The sequence below is a fragment of the Pelophylax lessonae genome (assembly GCF_965119305.1).
Source record: "Pelophylax lessonae genome assembly, chromosome: 3".
NCBI classification, from domain to species: domain Eukaryota; kingdom Metazoa; phylum Chordata; class Amphibia; order Anura; family Ranidae; genus Pelophylax; species Pelophylax lessonae.
Window position 1 is genome coordinate 467,637,553 of NC_138770.1, and position 25,313 is coordinate 467,662,865.

Genomic DNA, 25,313 nt, shown 5'->3' on the forward strand with positions numbered 1-25,313 from the left:
TCTCTTCACACTTATGATATTACTGCATCACATGTTCATCTTACCTTCTCTTCTTAACCACTTGCCGACCGCCGCAAGTACATATACTGCGGCGGTCAGCCCCGGCCAGGCAAAGTGACGTACCGGTACGTCACTAGCCTGTCACTCGCTTGTGAGCCAATAGTGGGCGAGCATGCGCCCGCCCCGGCTCGTTCCCTAACAAGTCGGTGCGTGTGACTGGCGGACCCGATGTCCACCGGTCACTCGCGATCGTTCGCCGGGAAGGGAGAAAGGCAGGCGGCTAATATAAACAAGCCGCCTGCCATTCTCCCCTGTGTAGAAATGGAGATCAGACGGTTCTACTATGTAGGACCATTGATCTGTTTTTACACTAGTAGCCATGTCCAATCACAGTTAGAAACACGCCCCTAGGACACACTTAACCCCTCCCTCTCCAATACAGTTAACCCCTTCCCTGCCAGTGTCATTTTTACAGTAACAGTGCATATGTATAGCACTGATTACTGCAGTAATGTCACTGGTAACCCCAAACCTGTAAAAAATGTCAGTCAAGGGTCCGATCTGTCCGCCGCAATGTCGCAGTCCCGCAAAGAAAATCGCAGATCACCGCCATTACTCGTTAAAAAAAAAAACAACAAAAATGACAATCTTTCCCTTTGTTAGTAAACGCGATAACTTTTGTGCAAACCAATTAAAATACGCTTTTTTGCGATTTTTTTTTTTTTTTTTACCAAACATATGTAGCATAAAACAAATTGGCCGAAAATGTTAAAAAATTTAGATTTTTACATTTTTTTGGGGGGGGGGGGGAATTTCATATAAAAAAATGTGAAAAATATTGTTATTTTTGCAAAATTGACACTTTTTTTGTTTATAGCGCATGATCAAAAAATCGCACAGGTGATCAAATACCACCAAAAGAAAGCTTTGTTTGTGGGGAAAAAAAGGAAGTCTAATTCGTTTAGGTACAGCGTCGCATGACGGCGCAATTGTCCGTTAAAATCACGCGGTGCCGAATCGCAAAATATCCCCTGGTCAGGAAGGGGGTAAAATGTTCCGGGGCTTAAGTGGTTAAATCTGTAACTGCTACCATCAAAGTAATTATAGTACTACTGCTAGGATTCCTAATGCTCGTTCCTCAGTCTTAAAATACTATTGTAAGTGATCGGCAGGTTTGCAGTGTGCAGCTGTGACACCCCATGATCAGCTGTGGGTAGAGGTTGGAAGGAGTTCTTTCACCCTTCTGGTCCTGGTTTGTGAACACCTGTCTGGGTCAAAGTATACCCTTATCCCTGCCAAACCCCTTGATCCTATCCTACTGTGTTATTCAGGAGAGTTCAAGGTCAATACCCTTCTGTTTTTTTTTTTCTTTCAAGTTTCTTGGTCATTTACTTTGTCTATTGGAGTTTATGCTGTGTGGGTTCTCACAATCAATGGCTATCTTGTTGCAAGTAAACAAAAATGCACCGCTTATAGGATAAAGAAATGAACTCCAACATGTGCAACACTTAAATTTGCTAAAGGAGTCCAAACAAATATGTGCAACAATTAGTAACAGTTCCAAAAAAAGTCTGCAAAATCTTCATTTATTCTTGAACATATAATCATTCATAAAATATTACAGTGCTATGATCCACCGCCATATTCCACATAAGCTTAAAACACAAAGATGGTGACCGCACTCTGACATTGATTGAAGCATTGAAGTTTTATTCATCCCCACAAAAAATATGCAGGACTGACACATCTTAAGACAGGTACATAGGTTGACGCGTTTCACGACACTGATCGCTTACTCATAACCATACAACAATGCCAAATGGAGAGACTGCTGATAAAGAGGTGCAACAGCTGAAGTTAATGAGTATGATTGTACTTACAGCAGTTTGAGCACAAACTTCTACCAATGTCGGAGTGCGGTCACCATCTTTGTGTTTGAAGTGTTATCTGGACTACGGATTCAACTCGCACCCAATTCAAAGCCTCACCTGAGCGGCTTGCTCATCTTTGGTCTGTACATAGATAAGCTTACCAAAGCAAATGTGGCCCATGGTGGTGGATCACAGATGTGTTATTTTTTTATGAAGTATTATTGATAAAAAGCAGCTCTGGCCAGGCATCTGGAGGAGGAGGAATCCTAGAGTAAGATATGTCAGATTCACTCTGTGCTTTAACAAACAACAATTGCAATCTTTAAGTGGGGATTGTAATTGTAAAAGTGGGAACTTAGGTGGCGGGCATGTCTGAAGAAAAATATTGCTATTCATTGTGAAATGGGAACTGCAAAATGTTCACTGAAAATCAAGACTGTAGAGGGGATATTAATAAGACTGGTGGCCTTGATCATAGTAGGACTAGCAGCCATGGTCTAAGGAAATGGAAACCAAATATAGGTAAACCAAAGCACCTTTTATGAAATTACAGAATAATTCTTCTCAATTTTGGCTATATAGATAATGTTTTTGTTTTGTTCTTCTGAGTTTAATAAATCTATATCAAATCATTGGAGCAAGATGCTCCATTTTTATTTATTTTGTGTTTTTACAGATACTTTATAAATGTGCACAATGCTATCTAAATTCAGGCATATGTATGTTTTAAATGTAATTTTTTCTAGTGTATCAGTCGTAAAAATAATTTATGTATTAATAAGTGTTAAAGAATTTTCAGTGTGTTAAAATAATAATATATTAAGTTGTATTGGGTATAAACTGCCATTTGTTTTTATAGGGGGCTGGACAAGAAAAACTTGGCATCTACATAAAGTCTGTTGTCAAAGGAGGTGCTGCAGAAGTGGTATGTATGTATATATATCTATATTTACAAGTCTTGAACTCTAAAACCTGATTTAGTAACTTTATATTTACTAGATGCTAACATTAATTTGTCACATCGGTCATGAGACCAAACCTTTGTTAGTATTGTTAGCTAAACTCTTTTCTCTATCGCTCATTGACAGACGTAGTCTTCTTGATTCTCAAGAGCTGGGTTATGTTGTCTCCGCAGGAGTAGGACTAGGCAGAAAGTCAAAACGTTCTGGCTCCACCTTAGGGGCAGTCCCTGAGGGTATATCCTCCCTCTCTCTGCTACAGGGAATCAGTTTTTTTTTCTGTCTAGTCAGGAGTAAGGACCTAAGTTCCTTGCTGGGATCTTTTGGTCCTGGCAAAGACTTTTTTCTTTAAGAAAAAGACATTTTTAGGTAGTTTTTCTCCAGTGTTTTTCCTGTGAGATCTTCAAGCAAAAATGCCGGACTGGGCGACACCTGTGGTCACCCCAGCCAGCCTACGAGCGCGCGCAGACCATGGCATTGAGCTTGGTCGGCCGCGACACATTCAAGTAAGTATGCGGGGCCGGGCGACGGGCTGGATGTTGAGATCCAGTGGTCACCCCGGTTTCTGCCTACGAGCGCGTGCAGACCAGAGCTCCGCGCTGGGTCGGCCGCGACGGAGTCCCAGTGGAGGGACTGACCTTGCGAGTTAAAAGTCTCGCTTGGACGCCAGGAACCAGAGAGTCGAGGCGTCCGAAGTGGTCCACAAACCCCCACCCCGGTGGAGAGGGTATTGTGAAGAGAGGGTGCCTGTCGGTTCGGTATGGTGAGTAAACGTTCCCTTTTTTCCTCATTTATGAGGCAGTATGTATTATGGGCCCCTCCATATATGGTCAGTATATATCTGATACTTACAAGTCCCCCTTGTAATACAGCATGTGTTTGTGGGAAGTGGACTTGGTTTAAGAGCTAACACTCTACCCAGCAGACTGTAACATTACAGCAGACATAGGAGGTATTATCCTACCTTATTTGTAGTGTATCTCCTGTAGATCCATATATCGCCTCTTAGCAGAGATGCAGGTGGATGTGCTGGGAAAAGGATTTCGGCGGTCCGCCGCCATTTTGCCGTAGACCAAGTGCATGTATGTCCTCAGGTCACGCCGGCCGCCATGTTTTTGGAGTCTTATGTCTCTTGTATGGGGGCGGCCATGTTTCATGAGCCCAGCTACCTCGTGGAGAGCTGGGAACGTCGGAAGGCGTACACAGGGGGCGGAGCCACGTCCTTCTACCCGGGAAAAAGCAACAGCTCCTTCCAGTCTGTAAAAGACAGACGCTGACTGCAGTTGGTTGGAAGCTGCACTGCATCGGTTGGTGAGCCTTGGGGGTCCCTCTCTCTCTCTGTGGGATCGAGAAGCAGGTACTCTGAGGGGCGCTATTGCGCTAGGGGGAGACACAAAAAAAAAAAAAAAAGGTTTTTTTGTTTTGCTGGCAAAAGTGTCCTGAATTAACATGGACCCTGCCACTCATGTATCTCCTCCGGATCCCCTCGAGGGGTCTGCGGGATCCTCCAGCACCCCATTGACAATTGAATCATTGTCAGCTATTATGGAAACTTTTGTGTCCCGGGTGGAAGTGGCTTGTCAGGGACAGGGCGCGAGAAAGCGAAACCCGCCTAACCCCATATTATCTGAAACCTCGGATTCAGACTCTGAGCCCATTTCTGCAGTTGCAGGTACTTCATCTGGGATTGGTGTCTCGGGTCCTGTCTCTTCAGACAGTGAGGAGGATGTTTTGGCATCCGCCATAGCCCGAGAGGAAGCGTTGGTAAACGCACTCATTGTATCTGTTCAAGAGACCTTAAGGTTACAGGGTATTCCATCAGAAATAGCTGAAACTGAAATCCCTTTTGGGACTAAAAAACGCATCAAAGTGGCGAAGGTTTTTCCATTGCCCAAATGTTTTGGCAATCCAATCGAAGAAGAATGGCGTCTGCCAAAACGCACTTTTACTATTTCTAAACGCATTGACAGGCGTTATCCGTTTGAGGAAACCCTCATTAAGAAATGGACAGAACCACCTGTGGTGGATTCACCAATTGCTAGATTGAATAAAGCCACGGTTATTCCTTTAGAAGACGCTCCGTCTTTTAAAGATCCAGTGGATCGCAAGATAGAAGCTATGTCTCGCACCATGTTTTCCTTGATTGGATCAGCTTTCAGACCTATAATAGCTATTGGTCTGGTTTCGCAGGCTGTAACTGAATGGACCAAGTGGTTACGCCGGGACTTAGAAGAGGTCCCTCAGGCGGTATCAGATTTGTTGGAACAAATGATACAGGGGTTACAGTTTGTGTGTGATGCGGCGTTAGACGCCACTCCATTATTGGCGCGAGCATCAGTCTCAGCAGTGGTTCTCAGGCGTACACTGTGGCTAAAAGGTTGGTTAGCCGACCAAGGTTCCAAAAAAGCATTGGCTAATATCCCCTTTTCAGGAGAGCGTCTATTTGGAGCCAACTTAGATGAGATCATTAAGGATCTCACGGGTGGAAAGAGCACCTTTTTACCGCAAAATTTTAAAGGTAGAGGAACTCGTCAAAGACGAGGGCCTTCTTTTTCTGCTCACAAGAGGTTTTTTCGTCCCGCGGGTGAAAAAACTAAGTCCTCCAAAGCTCCTGCAGGAGGCGTCAGGAGTCGTTGGTCGGGCAAGCAAAAGCCCGCCCCCCTCCAGACCTGAAGATAAACCGTCCAAAGCCTGAAGGTGCGCCCCCACCCATAACTGGGGTGGGGGGACGTCTTCGCCGGTTCCCGGATCCATGGCTTTCCAGAATCCCGGACAAATGGGTTTGCGAAGTCATAAGGTCAGGGTACAAGATCGAGTTTCGATCTCTCCCACCGGCGCGATTCTTCCCTTCCAATATCCGACTATCCTCAGATCGTTTAGAAGATCTGCGGAGAGCAGTCACAGATTTACTACAACAAGGAGTGGTAGTCCACGTTCCTTGGACAGAACGGTTTCAAGGGTTTTATTCAAACCTATTTACAATACCCAGGAAAGAGGGCAAAGTGCGTCCAATTCTGGACTTAAGAGCACTCAATTCTTTTGTCAACATAAGAAGATTCAGAATGGAGTCCATTCGCACAGTAGCAGCCTTCCTGCATCCAGGGGATGTCCTAGCGTCCATAGACATCAAGGACGCCTATCTTCACATTCCCATTTTCGCAGGACATCAGCGGTTTCTACGCTTTTCCGTAGAAGAGAACCACTATCAGTTTGTGGCGTTACCTTTCGGTCTCGCCACGGCTCCTCGGGTCTTCACAAAGGTGTTGGCCCCAATGTTGGCACTTCTGCGCCAAAGAGGCATATCGATCCTTGGTTACCTAGACGATCTTCTGCTTCATGCAGAGTCTCCTCAGACCTTGCTACAAAACATAGAAATTACTATGATTTCTTAACAGGAATTCGGGTGGCTGGTGAACCAGCAAAAGTCATTTCTGGTTCCCACCCAGAGGCTCGAATATCTGGGTCTAATTTTAGACACAGTCAGGACAAGAGTTTTTCTTCCAGTAGGGAAACTCCGAAAGATTCAATCAGCAGTCCAGTTGTTACTGTCCAACAGCTGGTCTTCCCTTCGGACTTGCATGAGGGTTCTGGGGTTGATGGTGGCTTCGTTCGAAGCAGTCCCATTTGCCCAGTCCCATACCCGAATTCTTCAGCAAGAGATTCTTCTCAGATGGAATCGGAATCCGGAATCCCTGGACAATCAGATCCGATTGAGCAAACAGACCAGAGAGTCTCTGGTCTGGTGGCTTCGGTCTCCAATGCTCAGCCAGGGAAAGTCATTTCTGCCAATATATTGGACGATAGTGACCACGGATGCCAGTCTATCCGGATGGGGAGGAATTCTCGGTCAGTTATCTGTCCAGGGACTTTGGTCCCCGGAAGAATCCAGGTTACCGATAAATGTATTGGAACTGAGAGCGATCAGACTTTGTCTGATTCACTGGACCGAGCAGCTCCAGGGCAGCCCGGTTCGGATCCAGTCGGACAATGCCACGGCCGTGGCTTATGTCAATCACCAGGGGGGCACCAAGAGTGTCCGAGCGGCCAAAGAAGTGGCTTGCATTCTTCGCTGGGCGGAACGATTTGTTCCAGCAATCTCTGCGGTGTTCATTCCGGGGGTGGAGAATTGGCAGGCAGATTATCTCAGCCGTCAGACTCTGGATCAGGGGGAATGGTCCCTCCATCCAGACGTTTTCCACCAGTTGTGCCTACGGTGGGGCACCCCGGATGTGGATCTGTTGGCATCACGATTCAACAGGAAAGTTCAGAGATTCGTGGCTCGCTCCCGCGATCCTCTAGCAGAAACCGCAGACGCACTGATCGCCCCGTGGGGGCAATACCAGCTAATATATGCCGTCCCTCCTCTCGCGTTACTGCCAAGACTTCTTCGCAGGATAGAGGAGGAAGGAATTCCAGTAATTCTGGTAGCTCCGGACTGGCCTCGTCGAGCTTGGTACGCCGACGTGGTCAGACTGGTGGCGGATGTCCCGTGGAGACTTCCTCTCAGGGAGGACCTACTGTCTCAGGGACCGATCTTCCATCCTGCTTTACGATCGCTGGCTTTAACGGCCTGGCTATTGAGACCCAGGTGCTGAAGGACAAAGGTTTGTCAGCTTCAGTTATCCCTACTCTAGTTGAAGCAAGGAAAGCGACTTCCAGAAAGATTTATCATCGCACATGGAAGTCCTACATTGCATGGTGTGAACCGTTGGGGTTCCGTCCTCGGTCTTATTCGATTAGTCAAATATTAGCCTTTCTGCAACAAGGGGTTGAGCAGAAACTGGCCTTGAGTACTATCAAGGGTCAGGTCTCAGCGTTAGCTATCTTCTTTCAGAAGCCTTTGGCTACTCATTCCTTGGTGCGGAATTTCATCCAGGAGGTGCAACATCTGGCTCCGCCAGTGCACGCGCCGTTACCCCCCTGGGATCTTAATTTAGTGTTGTCGGTTCTTCAGAAACCTCCCTTTGAAGATATTAGGGAGATTCCTCTACCTACGTTGTCCCAGAAGGTGGCCTTCATGGTGGCTATTACTTCTGCACGCAGGGTGTCAGAACTGGCCGCATTATCTTGTCGTTCACCATATCTGGTGGTTCATAGAGATAAGGTGGTTCTTCGTCCGAATCCATCCTTCCTACCAAAAGTGGTTTCAGAATTTCATCTGAATGAAGAAATTGTATTACCTTCCCTGTGTCCTAAGCCCAGTCATCCTCGGGAGTTTGCTTTACACTCCTTGGATGTGGTCCGGGCGATCAGGGTATACTTGAAAACGACAGACTCGTTTCGCAAGACGGATTCACTTTTTGTGATCCCAGATGGACCCAAAAAGGGGTTGCCTGCATCTGCCGCGACCATTTCCAGATGGATCAGACAGACGGTAGTACAGGCTTATTCTATTAAGGGTCGGGAGCCCCCGTTCCCTGTTAAGGCGCACTCCACTCGGGCACTTAGTGCGTCATGGGCCTTTCGCCATCAGGCGTCAGTGGTCCAGGTGTGCAAGGCGGCTACCTGGTCGTCGGTGCATACCTTTACTAAACATTATAAAGTTGATGTAATGGCATCGTCTGATGCCTCGTTTGGCCGCAAGGTTTTGCAGGCCGTAATTTGAGGAGACCAGCGGTCTACCTCGAGGGTTTTTTCCGTTGGAAAATTTTTCTTTAGTCTCATTCTTTGTTTATAATGAGCCTTTAAAACTTCTAGTTTGGCACCGGTTGGGCCTTCTAGATTGGATTTGATTTGTCAATCCCACCCCTCATTTGTGGCACTGCTTCTGGATGTCCCAGCTCTTGAGAATCAAGAAGACTACGTCTGTCAATGAGCGATAGAGAAAAATGGATTTTTGTAAGATCTTACTGTAAAATCCTTTTCTCTTAAGCTCATTGACAGACGTAGTACCCGCCCCTCTATCATTGAGTTGGGTTGGGTTAAATTCTCTGTACTGCTTTAAAACAGAACTGATTCCCTGTAACAGAGAGAGGGAGGATATACCCTCAGGGACTGCCCCTAAGGTGGAGCCAGAACGTTTTGTCTTTCTGCCTAGTCCTACTCCTGCGGAGACAACATAACCCAGCTCTTGAGAATCAAGAAGACTACGTCTGTCAATGAGCTTAAGAGAAAAGGATTTTACGGTAAGATCTTACAAAAATCCATTTTTTAAATGGGAATTGTAAAAAACATTTTAGATTTTTTCTTTTTCCATTTTGGTGTGTTTGAAAGTGTAGCTAAACCCAAAATATGTTTTTCAGTATGTTTGGAACCTTGCTTAATTATACAGTATATGTTTAAGCAATGTATCTTCTTTGCGTCTGCTTCTAACTTTCCTTCCTGGAGATCCTGCCAGCAATAGCACTTGCTGTTGAAGGCTGATAACCTATAAGTGTTGTCAGTCAGCTATGACAGCTGGTTGACAGCGTTGCTGCTAATTGCAAGGCTATAGCTTTGTTAGCATTTACAAGCCAAGCGGTTACTGGCAGGGTCCCCAGATAAGACATTTTTCCAATAATTCACAAAAATGATTTAGTTGAAGCTGAAGTTTAGTTAATTTAATGTATTTATTTTATTTATTATAGGTACTTGTATAACACTGATGCTTTACATATACAGTATCTCACAAAAAGAAATACATCCCTCCCATTTTTGTAAATATTTTTCTTATCTTTTCATGTGACAACAGTGAAGAAATTACACTTTGCTACAATGTAAAGTAGTGAGTGTACTGCTTGTATAAGAGTGTAAATTTGCTGTCCCCTCAAAATAACTCAAGACACAGCCATTAATGTCTAAACCGTTGGCAACAAAAGTGAGTACACCTCTAAGGGAAAACGTCCAAATTGGGCCCAATTAGCCATTTTCCCTCCCAGGTGTCACGTGACTCGTTAGTGTTACAAGGTCTCAGGTGTTAATGAGGAGCAGGTGTGTTAAATTTGGTGTTATCCCTCTCACTCTCCCATACTGGTCACTGTAAGTTCAACATGGCACTTCATTGCAAAGAACTCTGTGAGGATCTGAAAAAAAAAATTGTTGCTCTACATAAAGATGGCCTAGGCTATAAGAAGATTGCCAAGACCCTGAAAATGAGCTGCAGTATGGTGGCCAAGACCATACAGCGGTTTAACAGGACAAGTTCCACTCAGAACATGGCCCCGCCAAAGAAATTGAGTTCACGTGCTCAGCATCATATCCAGAGCTTGTCTTTGGGAAACAGACGTATGAGTGCTGCCAGCATTGCTGCAGAGGTTAAAGGGGTGGAGGGTCAGCCTGTCAGTGTTTAGACCATACGCCACACACTGCATCATACTGGTCTGCATGGCTGTCGTCCCAGAAGGAAGCCTCTTCTAAAGATGATGCACAAGAAAGCCCACAAACAGTTTTCTGAAGACAAGCAGACTAAGGACATGGATTACTAGAACCATGTCCTGTGGTCTGATGAGACCAAGATAAACCTATTTGGTTCAGATGGTGCCAAGCATGTGTGGCAGCAACTAGGTGAGGAGTACAAAGACAAGTGTGTCTTGTCTGCAGTCAAGCATGGTGGTGGGAGTGTCATGGTCTGGGGCTGCATGAGTGCTATCGGCACTGGGGAACTACAGTTCATTGAGGGAACCATGAATGCCAAAAAGTACTGTGACATACTAAAGCAGAGCATGATCCTCTCTTTTTGGAGACTGGGCTGCAGGGCAATAGTCCAACACAACGACCCCAAACACCCCTCCAAGACAACCACTGCCTTGCTAAAGAAGTTGAGGGTATAGGTGGTGGACTGGCCAAGCATTTCTCAAGACCTAAACCCTATTGAGCATCTGTGGGGCATCCTCAAATGGAAGGTGGAGGAGCGCAAGGTCTCTAAAATCCACCAGCTCCGTGATTTCATCATGGAGGAGTGGAAGAGGACTCCAGTGGCAACCTGTGAAGCTCTGGTGAACTCCATGCCCAAGAGGGTTAAGGCAGTGCTGGAAACTAATGGTGGCCACACAATATTCACACTTTGGGCCCATATTGGACATTTTCACTCACTTTTTTTTTTGCTAGCGGTTTAGTCATTAATGACTGTGTGTTGAGTTATTTTGAGGGGACAGCAAATTTACACATTTATACAAGCTGTACACTCACTACTTTACATTGTAGCAAAGTGTTTTTTTCTTCAGTGTTGTCACATGAAAAGATATAATAAAATATTTACAAAAATGTGAGGGGTGTACTCACTTTTGTGAGATACTGTATATATTTTTCGTTCACATCCATCCCTGTCCCTCACATACCTATACATACTAGGGCCAATTTAGACAGGAGCCATTTAATGTACCAGCATATTCTTTTGGAGTGTGGGAGGAAAAAGGAGTACCCAGAGAGAGCCCGCGCAGGCACAGGGAGAACATGCAAACTTCAAGCAGGTGGTGCTGTAGTTGGGACTCTTGTATACAACTTTCATAACTTACCTTTATTGAAGTGTGTCTTTTGAACTGCTGGCAACAGCTTGCGGTAAAAGTCCTCAATTTAGTGATGCCAGGCCCCCTCACTGCTTAGAACTTACAGTGCAGTATGAGGTAAAGCATTTGTTGCCCTACCAAAAAAGAAAAAAAAAAAAGATCCTGTTTCTTTAAAGCATATTATGCAGTACAGTGCTTGTGCTGTCATTTGGCCCCCTGTATTACCTGACATACCTGGCTGATACTGCCTGGTTCTGCCCTCCCCCCTGTAAACTGACCACAGTTTATCATGGCTGCTGAGCCCTTACACCATGGTTAGTTTATGTGCCTCTGTAATCCGCTCTCTCCTCTGTCGTCCTCTCTCCCATCCCTCCCTCCCTGCATGTCGACTAGTGACCATGCCCGCCCCTCCCCCCCCCCTCTGCTAAAATATTTTTTAATTATTCATATAATCCTTTGTATTTCCTAATGCTGTGTGCCCCAGTGTGTAGGTTTTATTAAAAAATGCCGTTTTTATATCTGATTTCAAAATGGCGCTCCCGTAACCGGCCGCCTCTCTCCTCCCGACTGACAACAGCTGTACATTCTTGGCCCCTCCCGCTGTAACTGTCAGATCGAGAGAGGGAAGAGGTGGCACGTCACGTGAGTGTCGAGTGACGCTCTGAAATCGGGTATAGAACAGCATTTGGAAACACAGAGGATTATATGAAGATATGACAGTGGCTTAACAGCCACTTTAAGAGCAGCGGTTGTGATAAATTCCTGGTGATCGTCTTTCCCTTCTTCCCCCTTCCTATAGTAACAAAATTCATTGTATTCACAGAACATTTTCTGTGACTATGGGAAAAAGTGGAAAAATGACAGGTTCTCCTTCCTCATTTATATAATGTGTTGGCATTCTGTGTGCAAATCTTGTTAATAGAGGAGAGGGAAAGAATGGGGGAGGGCAAGCATTGTCATTCACCATCATAGCCGCTGCTCTTCACCAATGCACCACCAGAAATTTACAGTTCTGAGCGGATTTTGCATCACGGAAGGGAAGATTTTTTATAGTAAACTGCGGTCAGTGGGACACACTTCATTAGAGGTAAGTTATGTCCCAGATGGTGTATACCAAAAAAATTTTTTTTAATAAACTTCAAGTTTAAGAGTATTGCATATAGTGAGGCATTATGCTATATACACTCATAGATTTAGGGTTTTGCATACACTTTAATAATTTACAATATTAAACAGTTTCCTAATATACTGTAACTCTGAGACCTATACATCATTGCTGCGCACTGTTTCCTAATATCTTAAGCTTTAGGCTTCAGTAAGAATCCTCTATTTTTTATAATTTTTAGGATGGCCGTCTTGCAGCAGGAGACCAGCTGCTCAGTGTGGATGGAAGAAGTTTAGTGGGGCTGTCCCAAGAAAGGTAACATTGGTGCAATGGCACAAAAACTACTACGGAAGTAATAATGTTTCCTCATGACATTTGCAAATAATAAAGCCCAATTTCACTTTGCTAGCTTCTCTTAACCCCCTCCTTCCCAGTACATTTGTAAACATGTGTAAGACACATACCTTATATCCAGGCTTCTTCTTGGCAACCATGTGATAAGCTGGTTTCTGCCTTTTCTGATGTCTGCAGTGGGGCATCCTCGTTGGGTGTATTTAGACCTAAAAGAGCACCAGCTATGGAGGAGGGCAGGGAGGCAGCACCGGAGTGTAAAGAGAGTAGTGCTATTTAATCTTTTTTTTTTTTTTCACAGAAAACTCACCCATTTCTCCATGCTTTTTGTTCAGATATCCCTTTGAAAAACAATCCCCTATCATTTCTAGCTTTGGCTATCTTAAGCAAGGGCATATGATTCATATAGTAGTTACTTCCTGGAATCCATCTGCCCTTACCTCAGGCATGCTGGCAGGAGGCTGTGGTTACCAAGAAAGCCCTTCCTCCAGATGAGAAAAAAGAGTGCTCATAAAGACTCACGGGAGCTGTGACATTATTTTAGCCTAGGCCAGAAATTGGGATGCAACTGAGAAAATTTAAAAAATAAAATTTAAAACAAGTCAATTCAATACACTGTCCTATCTTTTTACAAAGACTAGCAGCAGAAGGATTGAAAATAGTAATTGTTGATTTGAGATGCACTGCTCAAAAAAATTAAAGGAACGCTTTGAAAACACACTTTGTATCTCAATGCGGAAACATATCATGCTGGATATCTATACTGATATGGACTGGGTAATGTGTTAGGATCGAAAGGATGCCACATCGTTTGAAAATTATCAACCTACAGAGGGCTGAACTCGAAGACACCTCTGAAAATCAAAGCTAAAAAATGATGCAGCAGGCTGGTCCATTTTACTGAAATTTCATTGCAGCAACTCAAAATGGTACTCGGTAGTTTGCATGCCCCCACGTTCTTGTGTGCATGCCTGACGATGTTAGGGCATGCTCCTAATGAGACAACAGATGGTGTCCAGGAGTATTTCCTCCCAGATCTGGACCAGGGCATCACTGAGCTCCTAAACAGACTGAGGTGCAACCTGGTGGCGTCGGATTGACAGGAACATAAAGTCCCAGAGGTGTTCTATTGGATTTTGGGTTTAGGCGAGCATAGGGGCCATTCAATAGTATCAGTTCCTTCATTCTCCAGGAATTGGCTGCATACTCTCACCACATAAGTCCGGGCATTGTCATGCGCCTGGCAGAACCCAGGACCCACTGCACCAGCATAGGGTTTGACAATGGTTCCAAGGATTTCATCCCGATTCCTAATGGCAGTCAGGGTGCCATTGTGTAGCCTGTAGAGGTCTGTGAGTCCCTTCATGGATATGCCTTCCCAGACCATCACTAACCCACCACCAAACCGGTCATGCTGAACAATGCTACAGATAGTATAATGTACTCCATGGCTTCTCCAGACCCTTTCATGTCTGTCACATGTGCTCAAGGTGAACCTGCTCTCATCTGTGAAAAACACAGGGCATCAGTGGCATACCTGCCAGTTCTGGTGTTCAATGGCAACTGCCAATCGAGCTCCATGTTGCTGGGCAGTGAGCACAGGGTCCACTAGAGGACGTCCATCCCTCAGACCACCCTAAGGAAGTCTGTTTCTGATTGTTTGGTCAGAGACATTCACACCAGTGGCCTGCTGTAGGTCATTTTGTAGGGCTCTTGCAGTGCTCCTCCTGTTCCCTTGTACATAGGAACAGATAACAGTCCTGCTGATCGGTTAAGGACCTTATTCTGCCCCATCCAGCTCTCATAGACTAACTGCTTATCTCCTGGAAACTCCTCCATGCCCTTGAGACTGTGCTGGAAGACACAGCAAATCTTCTGGCAATGGCATGTATTGATGTGTCATCCTGGTGGAATTGGGACAGCTTGTGCAACCTTCTATAGGGTTCAGGTATCACCTAATGCTACCAGTAGTGACACTGACCCTATCCAAATGCAAAACTTGTGAAAAACCGTCAGAAAAAATGAGTAGTGGAAAAAAATGTCAGTGGCCTCCAACTCTAAAACCATTTCTGTTTTTGGGGGTTGTCTCATTGTTGCATATCTAGTGCACCTGTTGTTAATTTCATTAACACCAAATCAGCTAAAACTGATTAACAACCTCCTCTGTTACTTAACTGACCAGATCCATATCCAAGTAGTTTAATTTACTTGATGCTATACTCTGATTAAAAAGTGTTCCTTTAATTTATTTTAGCAATGTAGTTTCCTTTCGCTCTAAATTTCAAGTCAAATTGTTGCTTTTTGCCAAAAAAGTGTTATGATAAAATATAAGGTGCGCTGTTGGTGAAAAAAAGCTGTTACCAAAGATCCAATTATTCAATTGGAAAAATAAATGTGTGTATGTGGTCTGGTGCGCTAATAAAACAAATAAATATGTGCTTAAATTGTTGCTTTTTGCCAAAACAGTATTACCTCAACCTTTACTTGATATGGTTTATTTTCACAAATGCCTGAAGGGCATAAGGTGTTAGGGAGAAAACATTTACAAACATAAATATGGCTTACTTTCTTCTGATTTTGGAAGCCACTTAGTGATTACTTTTTTTTTTTTTTTTTTTAAGTTTCTGGATACAGGAGGGGATAGGCTTAGAGCAATTTGTTAAGATTCTATTGTTGTATGTGTTCATGATCTGGAGTTTAACTTTTGTTACCCGTAAGGTCTATTTTGAGATTTATGTACCTCATGCAAGATTGGGGTTAAATGAGAGTTCTCTGACCATGAGTAAAAGCTTTAAAACAGCAACAGAAATTTATTGGTAAATAGTATGGAGGCCTAAACTGCTTTACAACAATTTATCTGTAGTACATACAAAATAATAAATATTCATAGGTTAACTTAGAGTGGAGTTCCACCCATTTTCGTAACTTTAGATCTATGTAATCCCCTTTAAAACGACTTTTACAAATGGAAACTTTTTTTTTTTTTTGCTAGTAAATACCTTAATTTCTGCTTTATTCCTCCTCTCCTCACTTCCGGGTCCAATCGGCGATGACGTCATTCGGCGATTCGCAGTGTGTGCTGGGATGTATTCCATTCCAGATATCTCGCAGTATTACCAAGGAGCTGAGCTGTACTGTGTGTATTCAGGCCGTGACCTGCCCCGCCTCCACCCCGCCTCCTCTCAGTGAGTTGTACTGTATGCATTGTATTCAGGACGTGCTCTGCCCCGCCTCCTCTCAGTGAGCTCAGTGAGGATATAATGCTTTCAGTCCTCGCTCACTGAGAGGAGGCGGGGCAGAGCACGTCCTAAATACAATGCATACAGTACAACTTCTGGAATGGAATACATCCCAGCACACACTGCGAATCGCCGAATTACGTCATCGCCGATCGGACCCGGAAGTGAGGAGAGGAGGAATAAAGCAGAAATTAAGGTATTTACTAGCAAAAAAAAAAAAGTTTCCATTGGTAAAAGTCGTTTTAAAGGGGATTACATACATCTATGTAATCCAACCTATTAAAAATGGGTGGAACTCCGCTTTAACAAATATAGAGCATGATAATCAAAATATCATGATATGAACAGCTAGACAGACAACAAATAAGACAAGCATGTATACATTTAAGTGCAGGAGGTACATTCCATGGTTACCATTCTCACGAGAGTTTCCTTCTAGTCTGTGATTCCAAGAGATGTTTTCCTCCTTCCCACCTTCACTAATATAGATCTATCTCGCCTTGCTTAGAGCCATTCTGATTGGTGTAGCTATCTTACCCTTCTCCTCCCTTTGGGCGTATCTCATTCAGGATTGGACAACTTCCTCCTCTCCTAGCTGAGCATAACTCAGCCCCTTGCTCGCACCTCCTCTCTGTTGGAGGGAGAACTTAATTATACTGTTTGACCTCCTCTTGAATTGAGGTATTTAGATATGCAAGCTCCTATCCTGGGCAAGTTGTCCATGCCTCAACAGATGGCTATCTTCATTTCATATCTTAATTAGGGCATCTTTGAAGTAGGGGGCGAGATAACAAGGGAAGCGACATGGCATATTATCAATTATTACCTAGGTCCCATAATGTCTTTGAAAAGTAGCCAAACCTAACCACATTCTAGCACTTCAAATGGACTTGCTAATCAAACTACTATTGCCTGCAGGCTGGTTTCACACAACTTAACTTCATATAATTTATATCAACTATTAGTTGAAATCAAAATTAAATATCTCATCCATACATTGACACATCTATTTACAGTTACTAATGGAGATTACACATAAACTCCCCATAAGGCAACACTTTAGAAAGATAAAGGGACAAAGGTGTGGCACAGATTGTGATCAACTATTCTTTCTTATGTTTTTCCTACAGGGCTGCTGAACTGATGACAAGAACGGGTTCAGTTGTGACGCTTGAGGTGGCAAAACAAGGAGCAATATACCATGGCCTGGCTACACTACTAAATCAGCCATCTCCTTTAATGCAAAGAGGTATACAAATATAAAATAAAGTCTGTTTTCATGATGCTCTCAAGCTAAGTAAATAGATGACATAAAATCTAATTTTCACAAAAAGATAGCCACTTATAACTGATAAAACTTGTTATATTATTCAGTGCCATCTTGCTTGGAATGAGACTAGATTTGTTTTTGTTATGTTAGAAAACAATAGTTTAGGCATGACCAGGCCATTTTTGGTATTCGGCACTGAGTTACTTTAACGAAAAATTGCGCGGCCGTGCGACGCTGTACCCAAATACAATTGATGTCCTTTTTTTTCCCCACAAATAGAGCTCTCTTTTGGTAGTATTTGATCACCTTTGCGGTTTTTAGATTTTACGCTATAAACAAAAAAAGAGCTACAATTTTGAAAAAACGCCATATTTTTTACTTTCTGCTATAAAACATTCCCAATAAAAACCTTTAAATCTAATTTTTTTAATTAGTTTAGGCCAATTTGTATTCTGCTACATATTTATGGTAAAAAAAAAATCCCAAAAATCGTATTTTAAATGGTTTGCACAAAAGTTATAACGTTTACAAACTACAGGATAGATTTTTGGAATTTTTATTTATTTTTTTTGATTTTATTAGCAATGGCAGCGATCAGCGTTTTTTGCGGGCACTGCGCCATTGCAGGTGACAGATCGGACCCCTAACTGACATTTTTTACACTTTTTTGGGACCAGTGACATTAATACAGTAACCAGTGATAAATAATATGCACTGTTACTGTATAAATGTGTGCCTAAATATGCTTGCTGACTGTGGGGGGGGGGGGGGGTTTTGAGACAGGCATAGAGAGATTGTGGTTTCAGCTGAAACTCCTGATCTCTCCCTGCCCATCTTACAGTTTACACAAGCAGGCGGGTCTTCTATCAGTTTATCGGACGATCGTGGGAGGGCCGGTGGCAATCGCCGCCTGCTGTGTCAAAACACAGACCATGTGCATGGAGTCACGTAGTATTACGTGATTTTGTGAAGCCGAGCCGCCCTGCCGCAGTAATACTATGGTGGGCGGTCGGCAAGAGGTTAAACAGCCCGGATGCACAAAAGATCAAAGTTGTCACACAAATCTGCTTTTTCTTTGAGAACCTAAGCAAAAACTTAGACAAAGAGATGCCTGGTGGATATAGTATACAGTTCTGTACGCAACACTGTATTACTGATCTTTACTCAGCTGTGTGCATGGTTCCATAGACAACAATGCATCCTATTTCAAATCCGTAAAAGCATGGCCTTTTTTACTCCCGTGTCCATGTATCTGCACATGCTGAAAGACTTCTTCACCACGAGCTGTGAAAATGTGGAATGGGCTTCCTGAAGAACTACAAACCCAATTCCAAAAACTTGGGACACTGTACAAATTGTGAGTAAAAAAGGAATGGACTAATTTACATATCTCATACATTTATATTTTATTCACAATATAATATAGATAGATATCATATCAAATGTTGAAAGTGAGACATTTTGAAATGTCATGCCAAATATTGGCTCATTTTGGATTTCATGAGAGCTACACATTCCTAAAAAGTTGGGACAGGTAGCAATAAGAGGCCGGAAAAGTTAAGTGTACATATAAGGAACAGCTGGAGGACCAATTTGCAACTTATTAGGTCAATTGGCAAAATGATTGGGTATAAAAAGAGCCTCTCAGAGTGGCAGTGTCTCTTAGAAGTCAAGATGGGCAGAGGATCACCAATTACCTCAATGCTGCGGCGAACAATAGTGGAGCAATAGAAAGGAGTTTCTCAGAGAAAAATTGCAAAGAGTTTGAAGTTATCATCATCTATAGTGCATAATATCATCCAAAGATTCAGAGAATCTGGAACAATCTCTGTGCGTAAAGGTCAAGGCCGGAAAACCATACTAGATGCCCGTGATCTTCGGGCCTTTAGAGGGTACTGCATCACATACAGGAACTGTAATGGAAATCACAACATGGGCTCAGAAATACTTCCAGAAAACATTGTCGGTGAACACAATCCGCCGTGCCATTCACCGTTGCCGGCCTAAATACTATAGGCCAAAAAAGAAGCCATATCTAAACATGATCCAGAAGCGCAGGTGTTTTCTCTGGGCTCATTTAAAATGAACTGTGGAAAACTGTTCCGTGGTAAGACGAATCAAAATTTGAAGTTCTTTTGGAAAACTGGGATGCCATGTCACCCGGACGAAAGAGGACAAGGACAACCCAAGTTGCTATCAGCGCTCAGTTCAGAATCCTGCATCTCTGATTCTATGGGGTGGCATGGGCAGCTTAAACATCTGGAAAAGCACCATCAATGCTGAAAGGTATATCCAAGTTCTAGAACAACATATGCTCCCATCCAGATGTTGTCTCTTTTAGGGAAGACCTTGCATTTTTCCAACATGACCATGCCAGAGCACATACTGCATCAATTCCAACATCATGGCTGCATAGAAGAAGGATCAGGGTACTGAAATGGGTTTTTTTATGGAGTCCCAGGACAGCAAATTTTCCCCTGCTTTGGTGGATGATTCAAGCTCCTCTGAATCATCTGCACTTACTGCTGCACTTGCGACTTTAGCGTCCAAGGTGGATCTTTTGATGGCTGAACGGGATTCTAGGAAAAGGCCTAGGTTTTCTCACTCTTCTTATTCTGAGTCTGACATGGTTGCCGTAGATAGTGTACCCCTGGAGGGGTCTCCTTCCTCCCAGTCTGAAGGGGAGGCGGAGGACGAGGAGGGGGATGATTCCCCCCCTGGGACGGCCAGAGAACGCGCTGCTATGTCTGCGCTGATTACTGCTGTGAAAGATACACTACATTTGGAGGATGAGCTCAACCCTCTGGGTAAGCGGTCCTCTTTTGGGACCCGCAGATCCCAAAAAGCGGCGCAGGTGTTTCCTTGCCCCGCTGAGTTTCACGAGACGTGAATGAACAATGGCGCAATTTGAAGCGCAATTTTGTGGTACCTAAACGGTTTCAACTCCGTTACCCCTTTGCGTCTCCTACGGATTCGCGCTGGTCTGTGGCCCCTAAGGTGGATCACACGGTGTCCAGATGAACAGGACCCCACTGGTACCCACTGAGGATTCTCCGGTGTTCAGGGACCCTACGGATAGGCGGTTGGAATCCCTCGCCCGCCACGCCTATATGGTGACGGGTTCCTTGCTGAAACCTATTTTTGCCTCCGTCATGGTGTCTCAGGCTGTGGCAGATTGGACCAAGGTGCTTAGGCGCACCCTCGTGGCTGACTCTGCCCCCCCTACTACTTTGGAGATGGTGGACCAGATTAAATAGGCGGTTATGTACCTGTGTGACGCGGCCTTAGATGAGGCCCCTTTAGCCGCACGCCTGTCTGCTGTCGCGGTGCTTAACCGTCACCTGGTTTGGCTGAAGAGCTGGTCGGCTGACCAGACTTCCAGGAAGACGGTGTCTGACATCCCTTATGCGGGGATTCGTCTTTTTGGGGAATCCCTGGACGAATTGGTTAAAGGAGTCACTGGGGGCAAGAGCACTCTGCTGCCCCAGAATCCGAAGGGTAAGTTCTTCCACGGTAAGCGGGGCCCTTCCTTTAAACCAAACCAGGGGTCCTGTTCGTGCTTTCAGATCGTTTGCAAGATCTTCATCGGGCGGTTCAGGATCTTCTCGCCTAGGGGGTGCTCGTCCCGGTGCCACATCGGGACAGATTTTGGGGGTTTTACTCGAATCTGTTCACTGTGCCCAGAAAGGAGGGCAAGGTGCGTCCAATTCCGGACTTGAAAGCTCTGAACCGCTTCGTGCGCGTTCAAAAATTCCACATGGAATCGCTCCGCTCGGTGGTAGCCCCCCTGAGCCCAGGAGATTTCCTGGCTTCCATCGACCTCAAGGATGCGTATTTACACATCCCCATATTCGAGGGTCATCAGAGGTACCTCCTATTCGCAATCGCGGAGGCACACTATCAGTTTGTGGCGTTACCTTTCGGTCTCGCTTCGGCTCCAAGGGTGTTTACCAAAGTGCTGGCTCCTGTTTTGGCCCTGTTACGGGCACAGGGCATTGCGATCTTGGGATATCTGGACGATCTCCTGTTAAGGTCGAGTGCCAGTCAGAGCCTGCTGCGCGATCTTTCCACTACGGTTCAGACGCTCCAGGAGTTCGGGTGGACCATCAACGTCCAGAAGTCGACTTTGTCTCCTTCGGTTCGTCTCCCCTACCTGGGGATGGTCCTGGACTCTGCCCAAGCAAAGCTGTTTCTACCGGAGGACAAGCTCCAGACCCTACAGGACGAGGTCAGGTCCCTCAGAGACAACCAATCCTCATCGCTCAGGACCTGTATGCGGTCCCTGGGGTTGATGGTGTCTGCCTTCGAGGCGATACCGTTTGCTCAGTTTCACACGCGGTCTCTCCAGGCGGAGATACTGGCCAGATGGGACAGACTTCCTTGGACCTGAGGGTATCTTTGAGTCGCCTGACCAGAGAGAATCTTCTGTGGTGGCTCCAGTCTCCGGCCGTAGCGGAGGGGAAGTCCTTCCGGCCGTTGTTGTGGACAGTGGTAACCACGGATGCCAGCCTGTCGGGCTGGAGTGGCGTTCTGGGCACTCTGTCTGCCCAGGGCACTTGGTCGGAGGAGGAATCCTCCCTGCCGATAAACATTTTGGAATTGCGAGCGATCAGGCTGTGCCTGCTCCATTGGTCGGATCATCTTCGGGGCCTCCCTGTACGGGTGCAGACGGACAATGCCACTGTAGTGGCCTACATCAACCACCAAGGGGGCACCAGGAGTGCCCGGGCGGCCCAGGAAGTGACCAAAATTCTGTCTTGGGCCGAGACACATGTCCCGGCGATTTCGGCAGTTCACATTCCGGATGTAGAGAATTGGCAGGCCGATTATCTGAGCCGCCAGACCCTGGACCAGGGGGAATGGTCCCTGCACCCGGAGGTGTTTCAAATGCTGTGTGCGAGATGGGGATCCCCGGATGTGGATCTGTTCGCGTCCCGGCTAAACAACAAGGTGGGAAGGTTCGTGGCAAGAACGCGCGATCCTCTGGCAGATGCCTCGGATGCGCTGGTGGTGCCTTGGCATCCGTATCGTCTGATTTATGCTTTCCCCCCAATTCAGTTGTTGTCCAGGTTCCTTCGCAGGTTCGTCTCGGAACCGAAGTTGGTGATTCTGGTGGCCTGGCCATGCCGGTCTTGGTACACGGACATCATGCAACTGGTCGTCGAGCCTCCCTGACGACTCCCGTTACGAGACGATCTGCTGTCTCAGGGGCCGATATTCCATCCTGCTTTACATTCGCTGGCTTGAACGGCGTGGCTGTTGAAAGCCAGGTCCTGAGAGATCGAGGTCTCTCTTCGGAGGTCATCCCTACCCTGCTTAAGGCTAGGAAGGCTTTGTCTGGTAAGATCTATTATCGTACCTGGAAGGCTTATTTTTGCCTGGTGTGAGTCCAGGGGCTGACATCCTCGCTCCTTTTCGGTGGCGAGGGTGCTTTCCTTCCTACAAACTGGTGTGGACCAGCGTCTTGCGCTGACCATGATCAAAGGTCAGTTGTCAGCACTGGCCGTTCTTTTCCAGCACCCCTTGGCGTCTAACTCTTTGATACGCACCTCTCTTCAGGGGGTGTGTCATTTGGCTTCTCCTAGGAGAGCGCCTTTGCCTCCTTGGGACCTGAACTTGGTCCTGTCCGTCTTGCAACGTCCTCCCTTTGAAAACATCAGGAAGATTCCTCTGCCTGTGCTGTCAAAAAAGATTGCCTTTCTGGTGGCTATCACGTCTGTTCGCAGAGTGACGGAGCTGGCGGCTCTGTCCTGCCACTCCCCCTACCTGGTGGTTCATAGGGATAAGGTGGTCCTGTGACCTAACCAATCTTTTCTTCCTAAGGTGGTTTTGGATTTTCACCTTAACGAAGATATTGTCTTGCCTTCGCTGTGTGCGAATCCTAAGCATCCTAAGGAGTTTGCTCTGCACTCCTTGGATGTGGTCCGGGCGATCAGGGTGTACCTGTCGTCTACTGAATCCTTTAGGAAGTCGGATTCTCTCTTCATCCTTCCCGAGGGCTCTCGGAAGGGTATGGCTGCGTCTGCAGCGACCATTTCAAAATGGATCAGACAGACGATTGTGCAGGCCTATTCAATTAGGGAACGGGTTCCGCCTTTCCCTGTCAAGGCGTACTCTACCAGGGCGGTGAGTGCGTCATGGGCCTTCCGGCATCAGGCTTCGGTGGCCCAGGTGTGCAAGGCAGGGACTTGGTCGTCCGTGCACACCTTTTCCAAATTCTACAAACTTGATGTTTTGGCATCAGCAGATGCCTCCTTTGGCCGCAAAGTTCTGTGTGTGGCAGTGCCTTGATGGGGTCAGGCCATTGCCTGTCCCTGCCTGTTGGGGTTGTTTTTTCTCCCCCTTTGATTATTTGTCTCCTGGGTTGTTTGCTCCAGTTGAGCTTTTTTGTTACCCAGAGTTTTTACCTTTTCTGCTCAGATAAGGTTCCTTTCTCTGACCTGGGTGCTGCGTTGCCTATGTGACGGTTGCGCTTCCCACCCCTCATGTCTACACTGCTTTGGGACATCCCATTGGTGAAGTCTGAATGAGTGGGCGGCGACTGTCAGAGGACATAAGAGAAAACTAAATTTTTGTAAAATCTTACCGTAAAATTCCTTTCTCTGAGTCCTCTGACAGTCGCCGCCCCCGGCCCCTCTATTGGGGTTCTTTTGGACTTTAACTGCTTGCTACCAAACTGAGTTGGGAATGCTGAGTTGGGAATGCTGATAGCAGGGGGGTATTGGACCAGTATGACAGCCCCTATAGGTGTGTCTATGTAAATTACTTTTTTTTAACAAGTCTTATGCCTAGCTTGCTCCTATGGATAAGAGGTCAATACCCATTGGTCAAGACTGAATGAGTGGCCGGTGAGAAACAAACAGGGATTTCTTCAAAATTACAAAGGGTAGGAATCTGCAACACAGTTTGTTAAAATCTCTGCAATGTACAAGTACATAGATTACCCACAGGGGGAACATTTTTTTTTTCTCAACAAAAGTGGAGTTACGCTCTAAAGAAGAATTTCTTGTTTTTTTTTTTTTTACTCTCCTCCGCTATGTGCCTTTCATTGTCTATTTTAGCTGCCCTGATTGCGCTCTTACATTTCTTATTGCATTCTTTGTATTATTTTAAGGCTGACAATGACCCCTCTGGCTTGTATTTTTTAAAGGCCTTATCTTTTGCTTTTATATGCATTTTAACTTTAGAGTATTGCCACCCAGAATTGATTTTAGCTCTTTTAAACTTATTTCCCATTGGCATGCACTAGCCAATACCTTTTATTTAGTATGCTCTTCAAGCACTCCTATTTTTTCCTCAGTTTTCCTTGTTCCTAGTATTTTATCCCATTTAATATAGTCTAGCAAGGAGCACAATTAATATTTATAGGTAATAACACCAGAGATTGTTGATCCAGGGAATATCGGAATGCCTTCTGGGCTATCAATAAGGAATACTATTTTTCCCCTGCTTGAACAAATTAGATCATGCGTTTTATATAGGGGTTTTTTTTGCCTTCCTCCAGATCAACTGTGGGTTTAGGATTGTGTATATATGTGTTCTATGTGTTCTATGTATTTGTGTTTTCTATTGGTTGAACTAGACAGACTGTGTAATGAACAAAATCTCAAATCTGAATCTCAAATGACACAATGAGTACTCATGATCCTTTTTTGTACTGCTTTTTTTTTTTTTTTTTTTTCATAGTGTAATAATTTTCTTCACATCCATTTTTACACATCTCTTTATTACAGATTGACGGTGCTTTTTAACATGCTTAATTTTTATTTTGACTGATATTTAAAATAACGAAATTGACTAAGCTAACTTTATTGCTTATATGTAGTCCCGTTGTGGTAATCATTAATCCTGTCCCTGGATTACCAAAGTTTAAGCCCATTCAAAATTTAAGTGGTATTAAACCCCAAACCAAAAAATGTAAGACATTGCAGCTTACCAATCATTAGATGTGGTGGCTACATTAGTTTTCTTTTTTAAACTTTTTCCACATGTTTTCACCTAGTGATTTGGCCTGTAACATACCTCCTGTTTTAGACTGTCTACATTCTGGATAATGGAGCAACAGAGATACCTTTTTGGAGAGCAACATTGTCAG

At 44.9% G+C, this 25,313-nt stretch overlaps 1 protein-coding gene across 12 annotated transcripts in view; it reads left to right on the forward strand.

Moving 5' to 3' along the window:
• AFDN (afadin, adherens junction formation factor) overlaps positions 1–25,313 on the forward strand; it is a 438,519-nt gene that overhangs the window by 277,690 nt on the left and 135,516 nt on the right. For all 12 annotated transcript variants that reach the window (XM_082249807.1, XM_082249808.1, XM_082249806.1 and 9 more), the window contains 3 exons: positions 2,731–2,796; positions 12,600–12,673; positions 17,079–17,197. In XM_082249807.1, the coding sequence (XP_082105933.1) occupies positions 2,731–2,796; positions 12,600–12,673; positions 17,079–17,197 (259 nt within the window). The remainder of the gene's footprint in view (positions 1–2,730; positions 2,797–12,599; positions 12,674–17,078; positions 17,198–25,313) is intronic.